The 17,017-nt window shown below is 47.4% G+C and overlaps 1 protein-coding gene across 1 annotated transcript in view; it reads right to left on the bottom strand.

Moving 5' to 3' along the window:
• Positions 1-1,104: 1,104 nt before the first annotated feature.
• GALNT18 (polypeptide N-acetylgalactosaminyltransferase 18) overlaps positions 1,105-17,017 on the bottom strand; it is a 431,143-nt gene continuing 415,230 nt past the window's right edge. The window contains exons 11-12 of the mRNA XM_064365175.1: positions 2,597-2,759; positions 1,105-1,150 (exon numbers count right to left, since the gene is read on the bottom strand). Of these exons, the coding sequence (XP_064221245.1) occupies positions 1,119-1,150; positions 2,597-2,759 (195 nt within the window). The 3' untranslated portion in view covers positions 1,105-1,118. The remainder of the gene's footprint in view (positions 1,151-2,596; positions 2,760-17,017) is intronic.

Below are 17,017 nucleotides of genomic sequence, written 5' to 3'. Positions count from 1 at the left end.
TTAGGTTGTGCCCACTCAGATTGAGGGTGGATCTGCCTCTCCGGGTCCACTGCCTCCAATGTTGACATCCTTTGGCAACACCCTCACAGGCACACACACACACCCTCAGTACTTTAAGGAAAAATGTAATTGACACTCAGTATTAACTATCACAGGGCATTCAGTGGCCTGCTCTGACAATCACCAGCAGGGACCAGAGGCATGTCCTTTAGCCTCAGTGTGCCTTGCCTGTCTGGGAGATGCTAGAGGCAGGAAAGGAGTTGTTATCCATAGCTAGTTGTGTGTATTTTTTAAGGACAAGTACATTCAACAAACCTGGGGTAAGGCAGGTGGATCTACTTCCTGTCTACACACACCCTACTGCCCCCACCTACACACACACATAGTCAGAAGCTGCCACTATTGGGTTCCCTTAACAGGTAGGGCTCCAGAGTACAACATAAGCCAAAATCTAAGATCGGGGAGGGGCAGCTTTTCTGGGCTCCTACTGTGGGACAGACATATGCTGTGAGTATTTTGCACCTTATTTAGCTTTCACAGAATTCTTTGCAGGGCAAGGATTCAGAGAGGTGAAGTTACTTGCCCAAGGTCATTCAGCTAGTAAGTGGTAGAGCCAGGGTTTAAACTGTTCAATTAAGTGAACAGTCGCGGTCTGGCTCCCAGTGACAGGCTCTTTCTGTCTCACCATGCTGCCTCTGGCAGAGGTCGTCCACAGCTGTGCACCTTGTCTGTGTCTGACCTCCTGCAGTCTTGGCTCCAGCCACACCTGTCCTTATCTGGCTGACTTGCTTATAGCACAAGCAAGATTTTGAATGTTTTCTCTTCCTTCTTAGATTCCTGTCACCCTTAGTTTTCAACTCAGCTCGGTATCCAGAGTGTCATTTTCAGAATTTTCCCTTTAGCTAACTCCCAATACTGAACTGTTTCTGATGAGCTGGTGAGTTTTCTGACTCTGCTGTAGACATTATCTTCACTTTCCAGCTTTGGGTTCTCCACTTAGCACAGGGTCATATTGCCAACTGTCCTCTCCGTCTCCAACTGAAGGAAGCTGGCACTGAGGCAGGGGCTGATCTGGCAGGTGTCTCAAGCCTGTGTCCTGTGTGGGTTTAGGAGGCGAGTCAGCTACCAATGGCTGTTTGTTTTTCCTTGTCTAAAGAGAAAAACAGTGGGGGTAATGGAATAGCCACTGAGTCAGGGCTGCAGTGCTGGGTGAGAAAGTTCCCTTTGGACTGAACTAGCTGAACCGATACGTTAGGACTATCCCCTATTCCCATTTCTGGGCCCTTGGCAGTGCCTTTTCTATTTCCCCACATCTATTTCTGCATGTATTTTATTTCCCCACATTTGTCTCTGACTTCGGATCAGAGTTTGACACTTCTCCCATCCTACTCTTACCCTTGTTGAGAGACTTCCAGGTATGGCCTCGGCTGCTGCTGGTCCATGATTTTGTCTCTTGGGCCACAGAAAGAGCTAGCAATAAGCTGATGATTGACACTCTTTCTACGTGTCTCCCCCTCCCTTCCTGCCCAGGCTGGTGCAGCTGCAGGATCGGGCTGTGAGTGTATTACAGATACAGTTGGTACCCATCTCCGCTCACCCCTTGCCCCTCCACACTGTGGTTTCCCTCTGCAATATCTGTAACTCTTTGCCCAAGGGGAAGACTGGAAGTACTGGGGAGCTGACACCCGTAGGAGCAGCCCTGAGCCAGTACTGGATGGTCACTGGAGGATAAACACCCGGCTTCCTGTCCCTCCCATGGGGCAGCCCTGAAGTGTGTTCCATGTTATCAGGTGTCCCCAGTGAGTGTCCTCTCAGGTTCTCACAACAGCAGCCTGCTCGTTTGTTCACCCAGAGTTGGCTCTCTTCTTTCCCTGTCTTATTTCCTCACTCCCCTAGATGAACTTCTGTACCAGCTACTTGTACTCAAATCCTTAGGGTCTGCTTCTCACGGGGAGGGGAGCCCAACCTATGACAGGGTCCTACAGCCAATGTTCTTGATGATTCCGGCTTCCATTCGGTGCCTTTTCAATGGGACCACAGTTCACAAACTCCCACGGTGGTTTCAGGACCCAGTGCACATGCCAGAACTCCAGTGAGTGTGGGAGGAAAAAAATATTGTTTAACATAGGCATCTTTAATGGAAGCAAGTTATGGAGCTAATAATACTGATATTTTCAATGGACCAAATTAAATTATGCTTCCCATCTTGTGTCTTAATTAAAGGGATAAAAACTGTTTCACATTTTAATTAGCAAGTGTGTCTTGAAAAGACTTAAATTAATATGGGAGTCATCACCACAGGAGAGCAGCCCTCTGCCAAGATTCATGAGGCCAGAGAGAGCGCAGAGAACGGAGTATATTTCCAGCGGGAATGAGAGCAGCCACTGCTGGAACTCAAAAACTTTGGTTTCTTGAATTTTCCGAAAGGATAAAAGCAGGAACCTGGTGTGGAGCTGGAAGGCATGACGTTTTGTTTTCTAGACAGGTCCACTTTCTCCATGTGAACCTTTTTTAAGACACTTAAACATTGCATCTAGAAACGATGAGAATATAGAGGATGGTGGGGACAGAGAGTGCCTGCTAATGACAGCCCTACCTTGCTTGGCCCAGCTCCTGGGATGCGAGTTCCTGGAGTTCTGGAAGCATTGTTGGCAGAGCCTGAAAACAGAAGGGGTCCTCCCTCGTGGGTGTCTCAAGTCCACGTCCTGTACAGGTGTAGGAGAGGAGCTGGTGCTGATGGCTGTTTGTTTTTCCTTTGTCTGAAGAGAAAAACAGTGTGGGAACAAGGCTTACATGCTGCTACTGAGTGTTCAAGTCCTTCCACAGCTCTGTTGGCACATTTGGTTTTTTATTTTTATTTTTGTTTGACTTTAAAAAATTTCACGAGTAGCACATACTTGAGAAAAAAACAATTTGAAAACATATATGCAAAGATGAAAGAAACAAAACAAAAACGTAATCCCATCACCCACATAATGTGTTGCTTTCGTCTATAGGTCTGGCCCTGCCCCCCCCACCCCACCCCATGTATCTGTACGTATTAACACGTACATCCGCTAATGTATCTGCAGATGAGGTGGGGAGGGTGAGGTGGGGGGTGGGATCTGGTGCTTACATTCTCCTGCAAACTGCTGTTTTAAACACTTGTTCCAATCTCCCTTTGTAATTCCCTCTCACATCTTCCTGTGGCTCCTGCTGACTCTTTCAGCCTTTTCTGATTCACTCCATTTCAACCATGAGCAAGCCCCTCCTCCTTCATTTCCCAGAGGCGAGTTAACACAAGTCTATCGTATAATGACTGTATTAAAGGGTTTGGGTAAAATGGGATTTCAGCCGGAAAATGGAAGATTAGACACCATTATTCCTGCCACTCTCTGCTAAGCCCAAGGTCCTGCTACCAGATTGCTTGGCCCTGCCCCCTCTCCCCAGGCTCTCCTCCCATCTCCTCTCTTCTTGATTGTCACATGTTTCCCAGAACACCTTTCTCTTGGGTGCTCAAGGGATGATCAGAGGCCTTTGATCCAGAGCAGCTCCATCTTGCATAGGGGCTGGGTGAAATAAGGCTTAAGACCTGCTTGGCTGCATTTCCAGGAGGCTAAAGCATTCTAAGTCACAGGATGAGATTGGGCATTGACACAAGATGAGATAGGATGTTGGCATAAGGTACAGGTCATAAAGACCTTGCTGATAAAACAGGCTCCAGTAAAGAAGCCGGCTAAAACCCACCAAAACCAACGTGGTGACAAGAATGACCTCTAGTCATCCTCACTGCTACATTCCCACCAGCACCATGACAGTTTACAAATGCCATGGCAACGTCAGGAAGATTACTCTGTATGGCCTAAAAAGGGAAGGCATCTATAATCTATTCCTTCTTTAGCATATAATCAAGAAATAACCATAAAAATGGGCTCTGTCTATGGAATAGCCATTTGTTCATTCCTTTACTTTCCTAATAAGCTTGCTTTCACTTTACTGTATGGATTCACCTCATTCTTTCTTGTGTGAGATACAGGAACTGTCTCTTGGGGTCTGCATCGGGACCCTCTTCCAATAACAGGACCACTTGAGTTCCTATTACTGTGTTGTGCTAAGCAATTTAGTTTGCTTTTTGTCTCAACCTCTTATGTACAGACTAGCCCACAGCCTTCCCTATCATAGCCTAAAGGCCAGGGATTTTCTGAATCAAATAGAAATCTATTATAGAGATGAATTTGCCATCCCTCTGGAAAGCAGAAGTAGTGGAGTATTTTATGGTATTTTATTTTCCTTCCCATGAAATAAAAATGTCTTTGGTGACTATTTTGGTGGGCTCACCCTTCTTCCTGCAGCAGGAGGTGAGAGACTGTTTCCTCTTATCCTGGCCAGCTTTGGATAATATAATTTACAGGGGAAAAGAACTGTCCCCTTTGACAGGTACAAGGCAGACCTGCATGTTGATGTGATTTGGAAAGCTGGTTTGAGCTGAATGCGGGCAGAACCTGGGAAGGTGGAGGCTTCTATAGAAACCCCATGCGTCACCTTTTTCGCAGCAGGCTTCCAGATGGAATCTTAAATTCTGCATGACCATTTATCAGAGTTTCCAAATGTCACTTTCCAATTTGCATCAAACCTTTTCTACATATTAATACGATTATGTTACTAATGTATATGTTTTTGCTCTTCTACCAAATTTGTGTTTGAAACCCCAATGAGCTTACAAGGTGAGCCGGCTCCCTGGGGGAAAAGGATTCAGCTGCTTCTGCTTGTGGTTCATGAGGACGTCCTGAGAGGGTCACATGGAGTCAGAACAGACTCTGGCAGTCCACTCTTTGTCTTCTGCTGCCTCTGCTGCTAAATGTTGGCTCCAGCCCAATTCTTTTTTTTTTTTTCTCTCTCTCTTTCGCCCAGGCTGGAGTACAGTGGCACAATCTCAGGTCACTGTAACCTCTGCCTTCCTCTGGTTTCAAGTGATTCTCTAGCCTGAACCTCCTGAGTAGCTGGGATTACAGGCATGTGCCACCACATCCAGCTAATTTTTGTATTTTTAGTAGAGATGGGGTTTCACCATGTTGGCCAGACTGGTCTCGAACTCCTGACCTCGTGATCCGCCCTCCTTTGCATCCCAAAGTGCTGGAATTACAGGTGTGAGCCACTGTGCCTGGCCCTAGCCCAATTCTTGACCTCTACCTTCTCTTGCTCTGGGCAAGGCCTGCTAGTTCTTTTTCTTTTTCCCATTCAAAGACAGGGGACTTAGGTTAGGGGGTTCAGTGCCTTGCTTTGCCCAGGAGTTTTCTTGGGGGTGGGATCCGGGGCCCAGATCTAAGTTAGGCGTTTCTGCAGAGGTGATTCAGGCCAGGGAGAGCCTGATGGTCAATCCATAGTCCAAGTTCTTTGAGAAAACTTTTCCCAGTCTCTGACCAACTACATTGCTTTGTCCTCTAGGAGCCTGTCATGGGTGCTTTTGAGTGTCATTGCTAGAGCAGGCCTCCACCTCTGAACAGGGGTTTGGGCTCTAAAGCTTCTGGAGCATTTACTGCCACCCATTCTGTCCTCTCTGCTCCCGCTTTTCCCAAGGCCTGAGCATGAAGACAAATGTCACTATCAGTTGGACTTTAGGGATGCAGGGTTTGTTTTGCCCAGTGTAAACCGAAAACAGTACAATGGCCAGGCCATGGGTCTATCCTGCTGACCATGGGGCCCCTATTTGGTATCAGTGCTGCCTTGAACCTTTAAATCAGCCTCTCCTCACCCAGTCATTCACAAGGACCTGCCATCCCTCGAAGGGGAGCCACCCGGCAGGCACTCTGGGCTGCCCTTGTTCATCCCCAGCCTGCTTCTACTCCAGACCCCGCTTTTGCCCCATTCTGAATTCTTGACTCCACATTCTGATTTTGATTCAGTGTTTTGAGACTTTGGACTTAGTGTATGTGCTTTGTCTTTCAGGATCTAAACTTTCTCTGGAACTCTGATGGGCATCTGTTTTTCTGCTTTTCATGTTCTAAGATGCTGCAAGTGGCAATTCCTATCTGGGCTCAGTCCTGGGCCCTCAGCCAGGGCCCCTGCAGGGCCAATGCTGGGCTCCCTTCCCTCATGTGCAGGGGTGCTTAGCAGGGGTGGCATGGAGAGGAAAGGTGAAGTCACTGTCCCCCAGCTCTGTGTCAGAGAAGCTGAATGCAACCCGCAGACAGTGAGTCAATAGCTAGCTGGTCCTCATGCCCATCCTTCCAAAGATACAGATGATGAATGAAGAAAGAGCCAGAGGCATAATCTCCCCGTCCCTGTCATACCTGTCAGACCACACCCCTATGACAGGCATCTCACACAGCTTGGGGCCTGCTTCTGCCTGCCCCAGCCCTTCTCAGCAGCAGACACCAAAGCTTGTCACCATCAAGATCCTGGATCCCCTCTGACCAGAGGGCATTTGAAACTTCAGCCAGTTTCCCAAGTTGAAGGATGGTTTTGAACTTCTATCATAAGTATGTAGTTCCTAAGGAGAGATTTGGGCTCTTCATTACTGACCCAGGACAGCCTCAGCCCAAGGCCATGGATGGCTGGTGTTTCCTGGTTTGACCTTAATTCTTACCAGCAATAGAGCCTGTATTGATTTTCCTGGGTTTCCACAACAAATTACCACAAACTGGGTAGCTTAAAACAATAGAATATTCTTTCACTATTATGGAGCCCAGAAGTTCAAATCCAATGTGTTCATAGGGTTGGTTTGTTCTGGAGGCTCTGAAGGAGATGTCTCTTCTCTAGTTTCTGACAGCTGCAGCAATCCAAGCTGCTCCTTGGCTTGTACATGTGTTATTCCAACCTCTGCATCCATCATCACATCACCTTCTCCTCTATGTGTCTCATCTCCTCTTCTCTTCTAAGGACTCAAGTCACTGAGTTTAGGGCCCACCCAGGTAATCAAGGAGGATCTCATCTTGAGATCTGTCTTTGTTGTGTTGTTATAACAAAAGACCACAGACTGGGTAATTTATAAATAATAGCAATTTATTTCTTACAGTTCTGGAAGAAGTACAGGATTAGGGAGCCAGCAGATTCAGTGTCTATGAGGTCTGCTGTCTCTGCTTCCAAGATGGCACCGTGTTGCTGTATTCTCTAGAGGGGATGAGCACTGTGTCCTCACATGGAAGAAGGTGGAAGGGCAAAAAAGGGGCAGACTCCTTCCTTCAAGTCTTTTTATAAGGGCACCTAATCTCATTCATGGAGGCAGAGGTCTTACGACTCAATCACCTCCTAAAGGCCACATTTCTTTATGCTGTTGCATTGAGGATTAAGTTTCAACATATATTTTGAAAGGTACTAAACATTGAAACCATAGGAAGCTCCTTAACTAATTACATTTGCAAACGTCACCCCCCCACCCCACCCCCGACCCATTCATAGGTTCTAGGGGCTCTGGCCCCTTGCTGATTTCTTGCTCTAGCCTGTGAGCCTGGCTAATCTTGTTTAGCTCCAAACTTCACTCACATCTGAGCTCCTCCAGCAATACTGTCTCTATTGGTTGACCAAATTCTGCCCAGAATGTCAGAATTAATTTGAGCTTATTGCACCCCGTTAGACACAGAATGAAATACTGGACTCTGGCTGGCCAAGTCAGGACACAGGCAGTGGCTCAGCTCAAGGGCATGTGCTTTGGCGTGAGACAAATCATGGTTCTTGGCTTTGACCCTCCCGTTTCTGAGCCTTGGTTTCCTCAGCAGTAAAATGGGTTTGCATGATGGTGCTTTTCTCAAGGGTGGTACATATGGGCACGAGGCCGAGGGCATGAGGGATCGCACGAGGGTTTTTTGCCCCTTCCTTTCCTTTCTCTTTCTCCCATCCACCCTATGGAGTAAGTGCTTTGTTACTACAGAAAAAAGAGGCAGGGTCCACAATATGGTAATATTGTAATGTGTTAATAAAGCAATTATGCTTAAGAGGAAAATCTTTCCCACTTTTCCCACACCTGTTAAGAAATAAGATAGTACTAGAAGCCTATGGCCCAGGATCCTGGGAATTCACAACAGAGTAAAAAGATCAAGGGCATTTCTGGAAAAAGAGAGAAGTGGCACCTCATCATTCATCCAAGACAGATTCTGTGTAAAGTGTTGTATCATACAGCACCTGCAGAACTTTCCAGAATTTGCAGGCATAACTAAGGGCTACAGGCAGGAAATGCTCAGTGTCTTAATTCTGTCTCCTCCTAGTTTCTTCTTGTGGACCAGCATTCTTTGTCCTAGCTTCTCCTCTTGTACACCAAGCCACTGCCAAGTCAAAGCTTGCCTTTTGATCCATGATAGCACAGAAATAGAATAATCCCAGCATCCCCTTATCCTCCCATCAACAGGCCAGTGCAGCACCCCCTGTGCCAACCTTAAAGCCACAGTTGCAATGACTGGCAGGAAGGATGGTTAACAGTCATTGAGCGAACAGTTGGGGAGGGTGAAGTTTAATCATCGGTTAGTTTTAGTTGGAGTCTATCTTTGATTATGAGTGTCACACAGTGCATATTTTCAGTCATCTCTACTTTAAAGCAAAATTGAGAACTAAGAAGTCTTATCATTGTCTGGCAGTCACTATGGATTTCTGTGATGGGTGAGTTTAGTTAAGCTAGTCACAGTTGACAATGAATATGCAAACAGATTCTAACATAGACCTTTGCTCATCTCCCCACCTCATTGTATTATGCCACATTGAGAGTGTGAGTATCTTTTATGCCCAACCCTGAGTGCCTGCTGGCCTTTCCCCAGGTTGCCTTTCCCAATCTTCCAAATTATTCAGAGCTCGAATCCCTTAGATCTAAACCCAGGTTAGCTTTTCTTCACCAGCGAGAGCACCCACCGGCACAGCCCTCTGATTAATTAACCAAGTTCTGCTGAGGGCCTTTTTGTGGATGGATGGGGGAGCACATGTATCCCTTTAAACACGCTTAATTAAGCTGGGCGAATCACTGGACTCCTTAGCAGTGGGCTGGGCCTTGAATCAAGTCTTGCTGCATATTTGCACAAGGTGCTCTGTGTTTGCCTATTGAAACGGGATCATCTGTCTGGAGGATGCCTCGCATGTCTTGTATCAGGACATTCTTCCTTGGCACGGCAACGTGGCCCTCCCCTGGAGTCTCCTTATAGATGAGCTATGATTCTACTATTCAGAGAGGTTGGCCGGCTGCCTCCAAGCAAGGGATACAAGATGCACTGGTAATAGTAATGCTATTCAGAAGTGATATTTGACATATTTAGTAGCAGGGACAGCACAGGCTCTGGCCAATCAGAACAAGCAACAGCCATAAACCATAGATAGAGTTGTTCTGGTGGGTACTTACTGAAAGTCAGCCATGGAACAAGAGTTTACATAGAGCTTCACATATTTCCCTGTTTGATCATAGCCACAACCCAACCCCATGGGAGAGGTTTGGTACTGTCTTAATTTTAGAGATGTCCTAATTTTGAGGTTCAGAGAAGTCTTATGTCTTCCCCACAGGCACATAGGTCATTGGAGAGCCGGAAGCCAAGCACCCTCCTCCACGTTCTTTCTACCATACCATGTGGCTCATGTCGATACAGACCCCTGAAGGTGGACCAATCCTGGAAGATCACTGGTGAGCCCAGGGCAAAGGTGGTAGGGGGAGGGGGAGGGGCACAATGGTCTGGGATTTGTAGAAAAGTCAAGGTGGAGCTAGTGCCCCTTTCTGTACCCTCCATTCACATAGCACTATGATCCTACAGGAGGCTTGGGGAAAGAAAGGGCTGCACAGAGTCAACAGAGAGGAGCATTCTTGGGAAACAAGGACACAGATGTTTATTTGGGAGGCGATCTCCAGAAGCACAATGATGAAGTAGGAAAGATTTAAAGATGAAAAACCAACACAGTGAATGCTCTGATGAGTGAGTTACCCTCATGGGCAACTGGGGTTGATCCCTCGGGGCTGTCTGAAAACCATGTAGCCCTTGCCTCAAAATCGTGCCACTGGAGGGCAGGGAGCCTGAGGCACTTATTCACTCCCTGCCATCCCTACTCTGGGCATTAATTTCCTTGCATGTCACAGTTGTGACTGGCCACTGAGAGCAGGCTGTTAGGCAGGATGCCAGCCAGGCAGAGAAGACGGACATGCAGGGGTATGAGGGCTGAGTTGTCCTCACAGGTAAACTCGGGTGGGCTGGATATGGGATGGAGGGTCCATAGCATCTGCTACACTCATGAGTCCTAAATGACAGCAGAAAACAGGAAACAGGCTTTCACCATTGCCAGCTCATTTTCTCCATGCGAGGGAGGGAGGCCTCCATGTTTCAGGTCTATGCCATGCCCAAGAAAATGCTTGATGTCTTAGGAAACTCAAGAATGTGTCCTTCCATCCTTTCTGTGAAATGTCAGCATGTGGACTTGCCTCTCCCCCATCCTCTGACTTATTTGGGGAACCCCTTCAGTGGGAGGGAGCTTGCTTTTGGCACTGGTAGGAAATGCCATATACTCCCCACCACCAACTAAAAATCTCCCCTCCCTTCCATGGCCCCCAGCCTCACACCAATCTGCAGCTGGTACCTCTGCCCTGACAGAGGGTCTGGTAGGGACATCTGACAGACACAGAATGTTTTAATTTGGAAGCCATTGATCTAGAGCATGTTAACAAATGGCACCTGTTGGTCCAAACCTTGTTTGCCATCCATCTTGTCTTATCTGAGCACTGACTGCATCTAGATGGGAGCTGTATCAGTCCTTAGGGACAGATTGCTGTGCAGGGTTCCACCCCAGAGCCGAGAGAACTTTTCTCTCCGGCCTGAGAATGACAAGGGCAGGGCCTCTGTGAGTGGCTCAGGGGCTAAGGATGGGAGAAAGTGGATTGACATTGCCTGGGAGTGGCTAAGAAAAAAGTCTTTTCACTTCGATTCTAAGGGTCCATCTCCCACTACATTTCAGTGAGGAGTTGGAGAGATTGGACTGTTACTGACAAACCTCAGTAGGTAACTTCACTGATGCAGTAAGTGCTGGGTTAGGGGGTCATCAGCAGGGGGTAGAGTGGCCTTTACCCTGTTGTGTGAACCTGGGCACGTCATTTGTCCTGTCTTTCCTTTCATCACACCACCTAAAAGATACGCACATGGAGAAGTCTCTGCCCTGCTCCATCTTATTAGGCTGCTGAACTGGGTTGTGCAGGACAGCACTAGAACAAGTAGAAGGAACTATGGGGATGCATTTCATTTATGAATCAATGTGGATGAGTCAGAATCAAGAAAGCCTGTGTAGGGTGGGCATGGCTGGGCAGAATGCCTCACCTACAGCCTTGGGGTAGGATTGGTGATGTCAAACCATCTGCATCAAGGCACAGTCTGCCTGCAGAAGGGATGGAGCCTCCGGAGAAACTGGGCTTCAGAGAGGAGGGTCATTAGCCTGTTCCCGGCTCTGCCTGAGAGACGGGTATTCCGCTTTGGAGTGAGGACAATTTCTGGATCTTGGTGAAAATAATCTCACTTCCTAATAGCCCTCTTGCCTTATTCTGACATACCAAGCAAGCCTCTGAAGAATGTTTTGGCCTCCTCAATACTATAATAAGGTGTCCTGGTAGAGTGGGCATTGGTTGGATTTGCTGCCCAGCATCCACCCCTATATTGTGGTACCTATATCCAACCTCCTTCTTTCCGCTTTGCTCAGCCCTTGTAGTTGGGAGGCACCAACTCTTGGCTTAGGGGTGGAGCATGTAATCTAGGCCTCAGGCAGTCAGAATGTAACATTCCTCTGCTTGCCCAAGGCTTGGCTCAGAGTTGGCTTTGTGACCTCATTAGGGCCAAGGAGATGAAATGAGATGCATGCTGAGGCTTCCAAGGGAGACTCTTCCACTCTTGCCAGCTAGACTTGAAGACTGGGATCCTGGAGGCAGGAAGCCATCTTTCCACCATGTGGAGGCTCAGTCAACAAGGTAGAACCCAGAGAAGGAAAAAACTGGGTCCTGTTGATACCATTTGATGCCTGAATCCAGCTCTACCTGAAACTAGATTTATTCTCTGGACCTTTCAGTTTTGAAAGCTGATAAATTCCTTTTGTGCTTGTCATTTTGAATGAGAATGTCTGTCTCTGGCAACTGAAAAAGTTGCAACTAAAATGCCTGGACAAGAGACAGAGCAGTCCAATCACCTTCATCAATCATTAGGCTGGCATTCCCATTGTACAACAGTGACTTTTGAGCCTGGCTGTGTGAGTTTGCCCCTGAAATACTGATGACTTTGGGGTGTACTGCAAAAGTTCACTTTCTAAATTTGGATGGCTGAGAACCCGGCCTGGGGTATAACCCTCCTATGAAACACCCTTCCTGAGAACTTGGTTGGGGTATAACCCATCTATGAAAGTCCCTTTCTGAGTGACCATTTCTGGCACTGAGTGACATTTCTGTGGTTGGTACCTTATTTGCGTCTTCTCCTAATTACCAGTATGTCCCTGTGAACCCCCTTTCTTCATGACAGGGCTGGGGAAGACAGCAAGTACTAGCTCACATATCACTCATTCCTTTATTCATTCAGGCGTTCTTTATTCATCAAATAAGTGAACAAGGAAATGGTAATAAATCCAGTATGTTAACTGAGGTGGGAGTAATGTTCAAAATAGTTCATTTTACAACCAGTGTGGGATGCCACAGAAGCTGTACTTTCTGAACGTGTCCATGTGAGGGCGCCTCTGGGGGATGCTGGCCGGCGCCGGAGACCTTAGCCCAGCTCAGCTGACGCCTGCTGTGGAGTCAGTGCCAAATGCCATCAGGGCACTGTCTCCCCTCAGGGCTCTGGCCAGGAGACATGTGAGCAGGGAGGTTGGCTGGGGCATGTCCAGGGCTCATTGAGCGAGCACAGAGGCATTTCAATATTTTAACAGCTGGTATGGCTTTATTGGTGAGTACTGGCTGCATATCAGGCCTAAATGAAGATCAGGTTTTAAAGGGCTTTGCACGCCAAGTTGAAAAAGTTTTATCCCATCTCAAAGACAACAGGGAGTTACTGGGGTATTAAGAAGGAGACTGGCCTGACCAGATCTGTGAGGTAGGTGATACTTCTAGTGACAGCACAGGAGACGACTGGATGAGGGACCAGAGACAGGCAATCTGGAAAGGAGGCTGGCCACAGTTAGGCAGCCGGAACAGTCTTTTCCTTTTAGGGACCACTGAACCCAGATGCTTGGAAGGCCACGGTCTTGAGATGACGTGTGTGGTCTAGTTGAGTTTCTGTAAAACTTGATACTTTCTCGGACTGTGTAGAGTAGGAGCCAGCTATTTTACGAAGTTCATTTCCTGTTGTATTTAGGAAGTTCCTGAACACTCCCAGGAAGCCTGCCCTTGCAAGATACCACACTTTGTTCCTTAACTTAGATGCTCCACTGGGATTCTGAAAAGCTTCAATTCACTGATACACATTGACAGGAGCTGCTGAGCCATTTAAGCTTTGACTATCTCTACTTGAAAGGCTCAAGATAAAGTTTTCCACACCTGGAGAGGAGAGCATTTAAGTGGCTTAGGTTCTCAACCAACCACACTCCCCCCAGCAACCCTGAGAGGGTTCTTGAATGTTAATTTCATGATTCAGAATGAGTGGATCATCAACCTTTGGGAAATTCATTCATCAAACAATTCCTAAGTCCTACTATGCACCAGGCACTAGGGAGGACAAATGAACCTGCAGGAAACGCCAGAGGTTTCCTCTGTGTCTTTCACACATCACAAGGCACATCACCAGCTCATAGATGGAAGTGGTCTAGGCAAATCCAACATCCCTGTTTTATTTCCCCATTAGGCAAAGCGCTCTGTGCACCTGGGCAGAGTCAGTGGCCAGGGCAGCTCAGGAGCTCCAGGAACTGCTCCCTTCCTGGGTCTGCTTCCTCCATTTCCCTAAGATAAATCTTTGGCATCCAAAGCCTGTGGTTCCAAGAAGCCACAGGTCAAAACAATCACAAGTGTGCCAGTTCACCTCTATTATTTCCAGTGTTAGAGAACCATGCACCTGCAAAGATCTTTTCTATGGAGCCCTCAATGGCTTCTGCATAACTTGGAAGTAGTAACTATGAGGGCTCAAATCAGCCAGTCAGCCCAGACCAGACTTTGGCTTTGGGGATGGTATTGCAATTAAGTATGCAATATGGTTCTTTGCTGATAATCCCCTTGCTGCTGCTGGGAGGCAGAAGCAAAGCTGCTTCTTACTAGAGAGCTTTCTTTTTAATTCAAAACTGGGCTCTTAAAGGAATAACTAACTCTTTTTGTATGTACTGAACATTTAGAAACTAACATTGTAAAGGACAGATGTCGAACACAAAGGCTGAGTAGTTTCATCTTATAGAATCTTGGAATAGTCTGTCCGGCTTGGTGTGCATATAGGGAAGGGACTAGTGGGGAAGAATTGTTGAGAATCAAAGGGAAAATAGAGGGAGGGTGAGGATGGGAGAAGGAGAAGGCAAACTCTAATTGTCCTGAGTTCTAATTGTCCTGAGGGCCAGCCTTGTTGATGGCCGCTTCTCTGAAGGTACCCAGAGATGCTGAATGGCCTACCAGGAAGAACCTGCTGGAATCCTAGGTTAGAGTTAATGCTACTAAGAGCTAATACTTAGGCTGCACTATTCTACATTCTTTGCATGTATTAATTTAATCCTCATGACAACCCAGTGAGATAAATTTTACTATTATTATTACCATTTTCCAGATGAGGAAATAGAGGCAGAAAGAGGATAAGTGATTTTCCCAAGTCTCAGAGCTGGTGAGTGGTGAAGCTGGGATTCAGAGTCAGGGAATCAGCTCAAAAGTCTGTGCTGATAGCTATGGTACTAGGAAGAGGTCCCAGAATGCGTCCATTCAGATCCAGCTCAATGACCTGGGGCCAGTTACTTGGATCCTGGAATTTTTTTCATCTATACACTGGGGGAAGGGTGGAGAAGAATGACTTGTGGTAAAGGGTAAATGAGATCATGTGAGGGAAGAGTGCCTTGTGGGCTGGAGGGCTCTGGACACATGTTCATTGTGGGTTATTTAGTTTTCTTCTGGGAGAGGAGAGAAGACAGAGAGATTGGCTTCTCCAAGGAGCACCCAGCTGGTGCCCCAGAGACTCCGGGATTCTTAGAGAGCCATTGAAATGAGAGAGATGAAGGAGGCAGGACAGAAGGACTACAGGGAGGAGAAGGGAGCCTGGCATTTGACCCACCTCAGGGGTCTGTTCAGATGCAGAGATGGGGTTGATGTGCCCACTTCTATGCGAGGTCGCATCCATGGAGCCATCTTGGGGCCTCTGGACATTGCACTAAAATCAGCCACAGGAGTTCCTGTGCTGAGCTGGGCTCGGGCCTGCTATCCTCTCCCTTGAGGTTTCCAGATGCTGCCCTAGGGCTCTTTCTCTATCCCTGTTTGTTCCTCCCAACCCTCCTTCGTGTTCATTTTCAAGACCCAAGAAAGCTCTGGTGCAGCAGAACTCAGAGCACTGTGTGTTCCACTGTGTCCTTCCCCTTGTCAAGCATATTTGCTGCATCATCACCTCCCCTCTGTCCTGAGAGTTCATCCAGCATGGGGAACTTGCTTATTCCCAGAACAAGGCAAGGCCTTTTCTTAAGCAAGTCCTGGGCATGTGTTTGTTGAATGGAATTGAGGAGCAGTCTGGGAAGTGGCCAGAGCCCTCCTTCCAGCGCCGCTGTGTGGCTGTGGGTTAGTCCGGAGATCCCTGTGAGCCACAGTCTCCTCCTGATGAAGAGGATTGGATTGGATAACTCTGGGGCCCCTTTAGCTCTGACTTTCCCAGGGTTCCAGGGATGGAAGAGCCCATGGAGTCTAAGAGGCTGTACACATCATCGCTGTGGTCTCGGTGGGCCAGACTGTAGCGTAGCCCTTGTAGTTAATGCCTGTTGATTCCCACAGGTGGCTCTGAGGAGTCGTTTAGGACCCTGAGTGGGCAGAATTAACACCGACTTTATTCATCTGGCAGCAAGAATTTGGTTGGCAATAAATTGCTTCTCCAATGAGAGCATAATCACTTCTCATCAGATTAGTCCTCGCCAGGAGCTGTTCTGAAATCCTTTCTGTGTCTGATGCATACAGCCCTGACTCCGAAGGAAAAAAATGAAAAACAAATGAGATGCAAGAATGATGAATTTGATAAAGGGCAATGATACCTGGGGGCTTTTCCTCCTGCAGTGAAGCTTGGAAGTGGTGTTGGAGGAGGGGGCGACAGGTCATTTGAAGAAGTCTGAAGGAGTGGGAGTCAGCTGTTCCCCGATGGTCTCACTCCCAGGTTGCATGAAAGCGAGTCCCAGAGCCAGTTTCACCACACACAGACATTTGTACCCTGGCAAAGCAGGCAACCCAGCAGTTCCTACAGCCTCCAGGGAAGTTTTACATCCAACCTCACCCTGCATGTGACGATCACTTGAGGTTGACACAACAAAATTCCAGACACGAGATTTCCATCTCCTTGTCAACATCAGACAAGCAGAAAGCCTCCTAAACCAATGGCCAGACCCAGAATTCTGCCTCAGGGTAACAGGTACAGGTTTCCCTGAGTTCTTAGGTCCTACTCATGCAAATGTCTCTGAAATATTTTCAGCCAGTCCCCGAATCCTGAGCGCCTTTTATTTCACCAATGAACGCTTGCTAGGATCTGAATGTTTGTGTCTCCACCTAATTCATGTGTCAAAATCCTAACCCCCAAGGTGATCCTATTATGGAAAGTGGGGCCTTGGGGAGGTGATTAGGTCATGAGGGAAGAGCTTTCATAAATGGAATTAGTGCCCTCATAAATAAGACCTTAGAGAGCTCCCTTCCCCTTCTGTCACATGAGGACCCAGTGAGGAGAAGACGGTCTCAGAACCAGGAAGCCAGACCTCACCACAGACAACCTGGTGGTGTCTTGGTCTTGGACTTCCCAGTCTCAGGGTGTAAGACATACACTTCTGTCATTTCTTTTTTATTTATTTATTTATTTATTTATTTATTTTTTATTGCATTTTAGGTTTTGGGGTACATGTGAAAAACATGCAAAGTTGTTGCATAGGTGCATTCATGGCAGTGTGATTTGCTGCCTCCCTCCCCCTCACCCGT

Source organism: Aotus nancymaae, unplaced genomic scaffold (assembly GCF_030222135.1).
Source record: "Aotus nancymaae isolate 86718 unplaced genomic scaffold, 86718_ANA_hifiasm-v0.15.2.pri h1tg000059l, whole genome shotgun sequence".
Classification (NCBI taxonomy): Eukaryota; Metazoa; Chordata; class Mammalia; order Primates; family Aotidae; genus Aotus; species Aotus nancymaae.
Note: the sequence above shows the minus strand (reverse complement) of the source record. Positions and strands in the feature narration are given on the sequence as shown.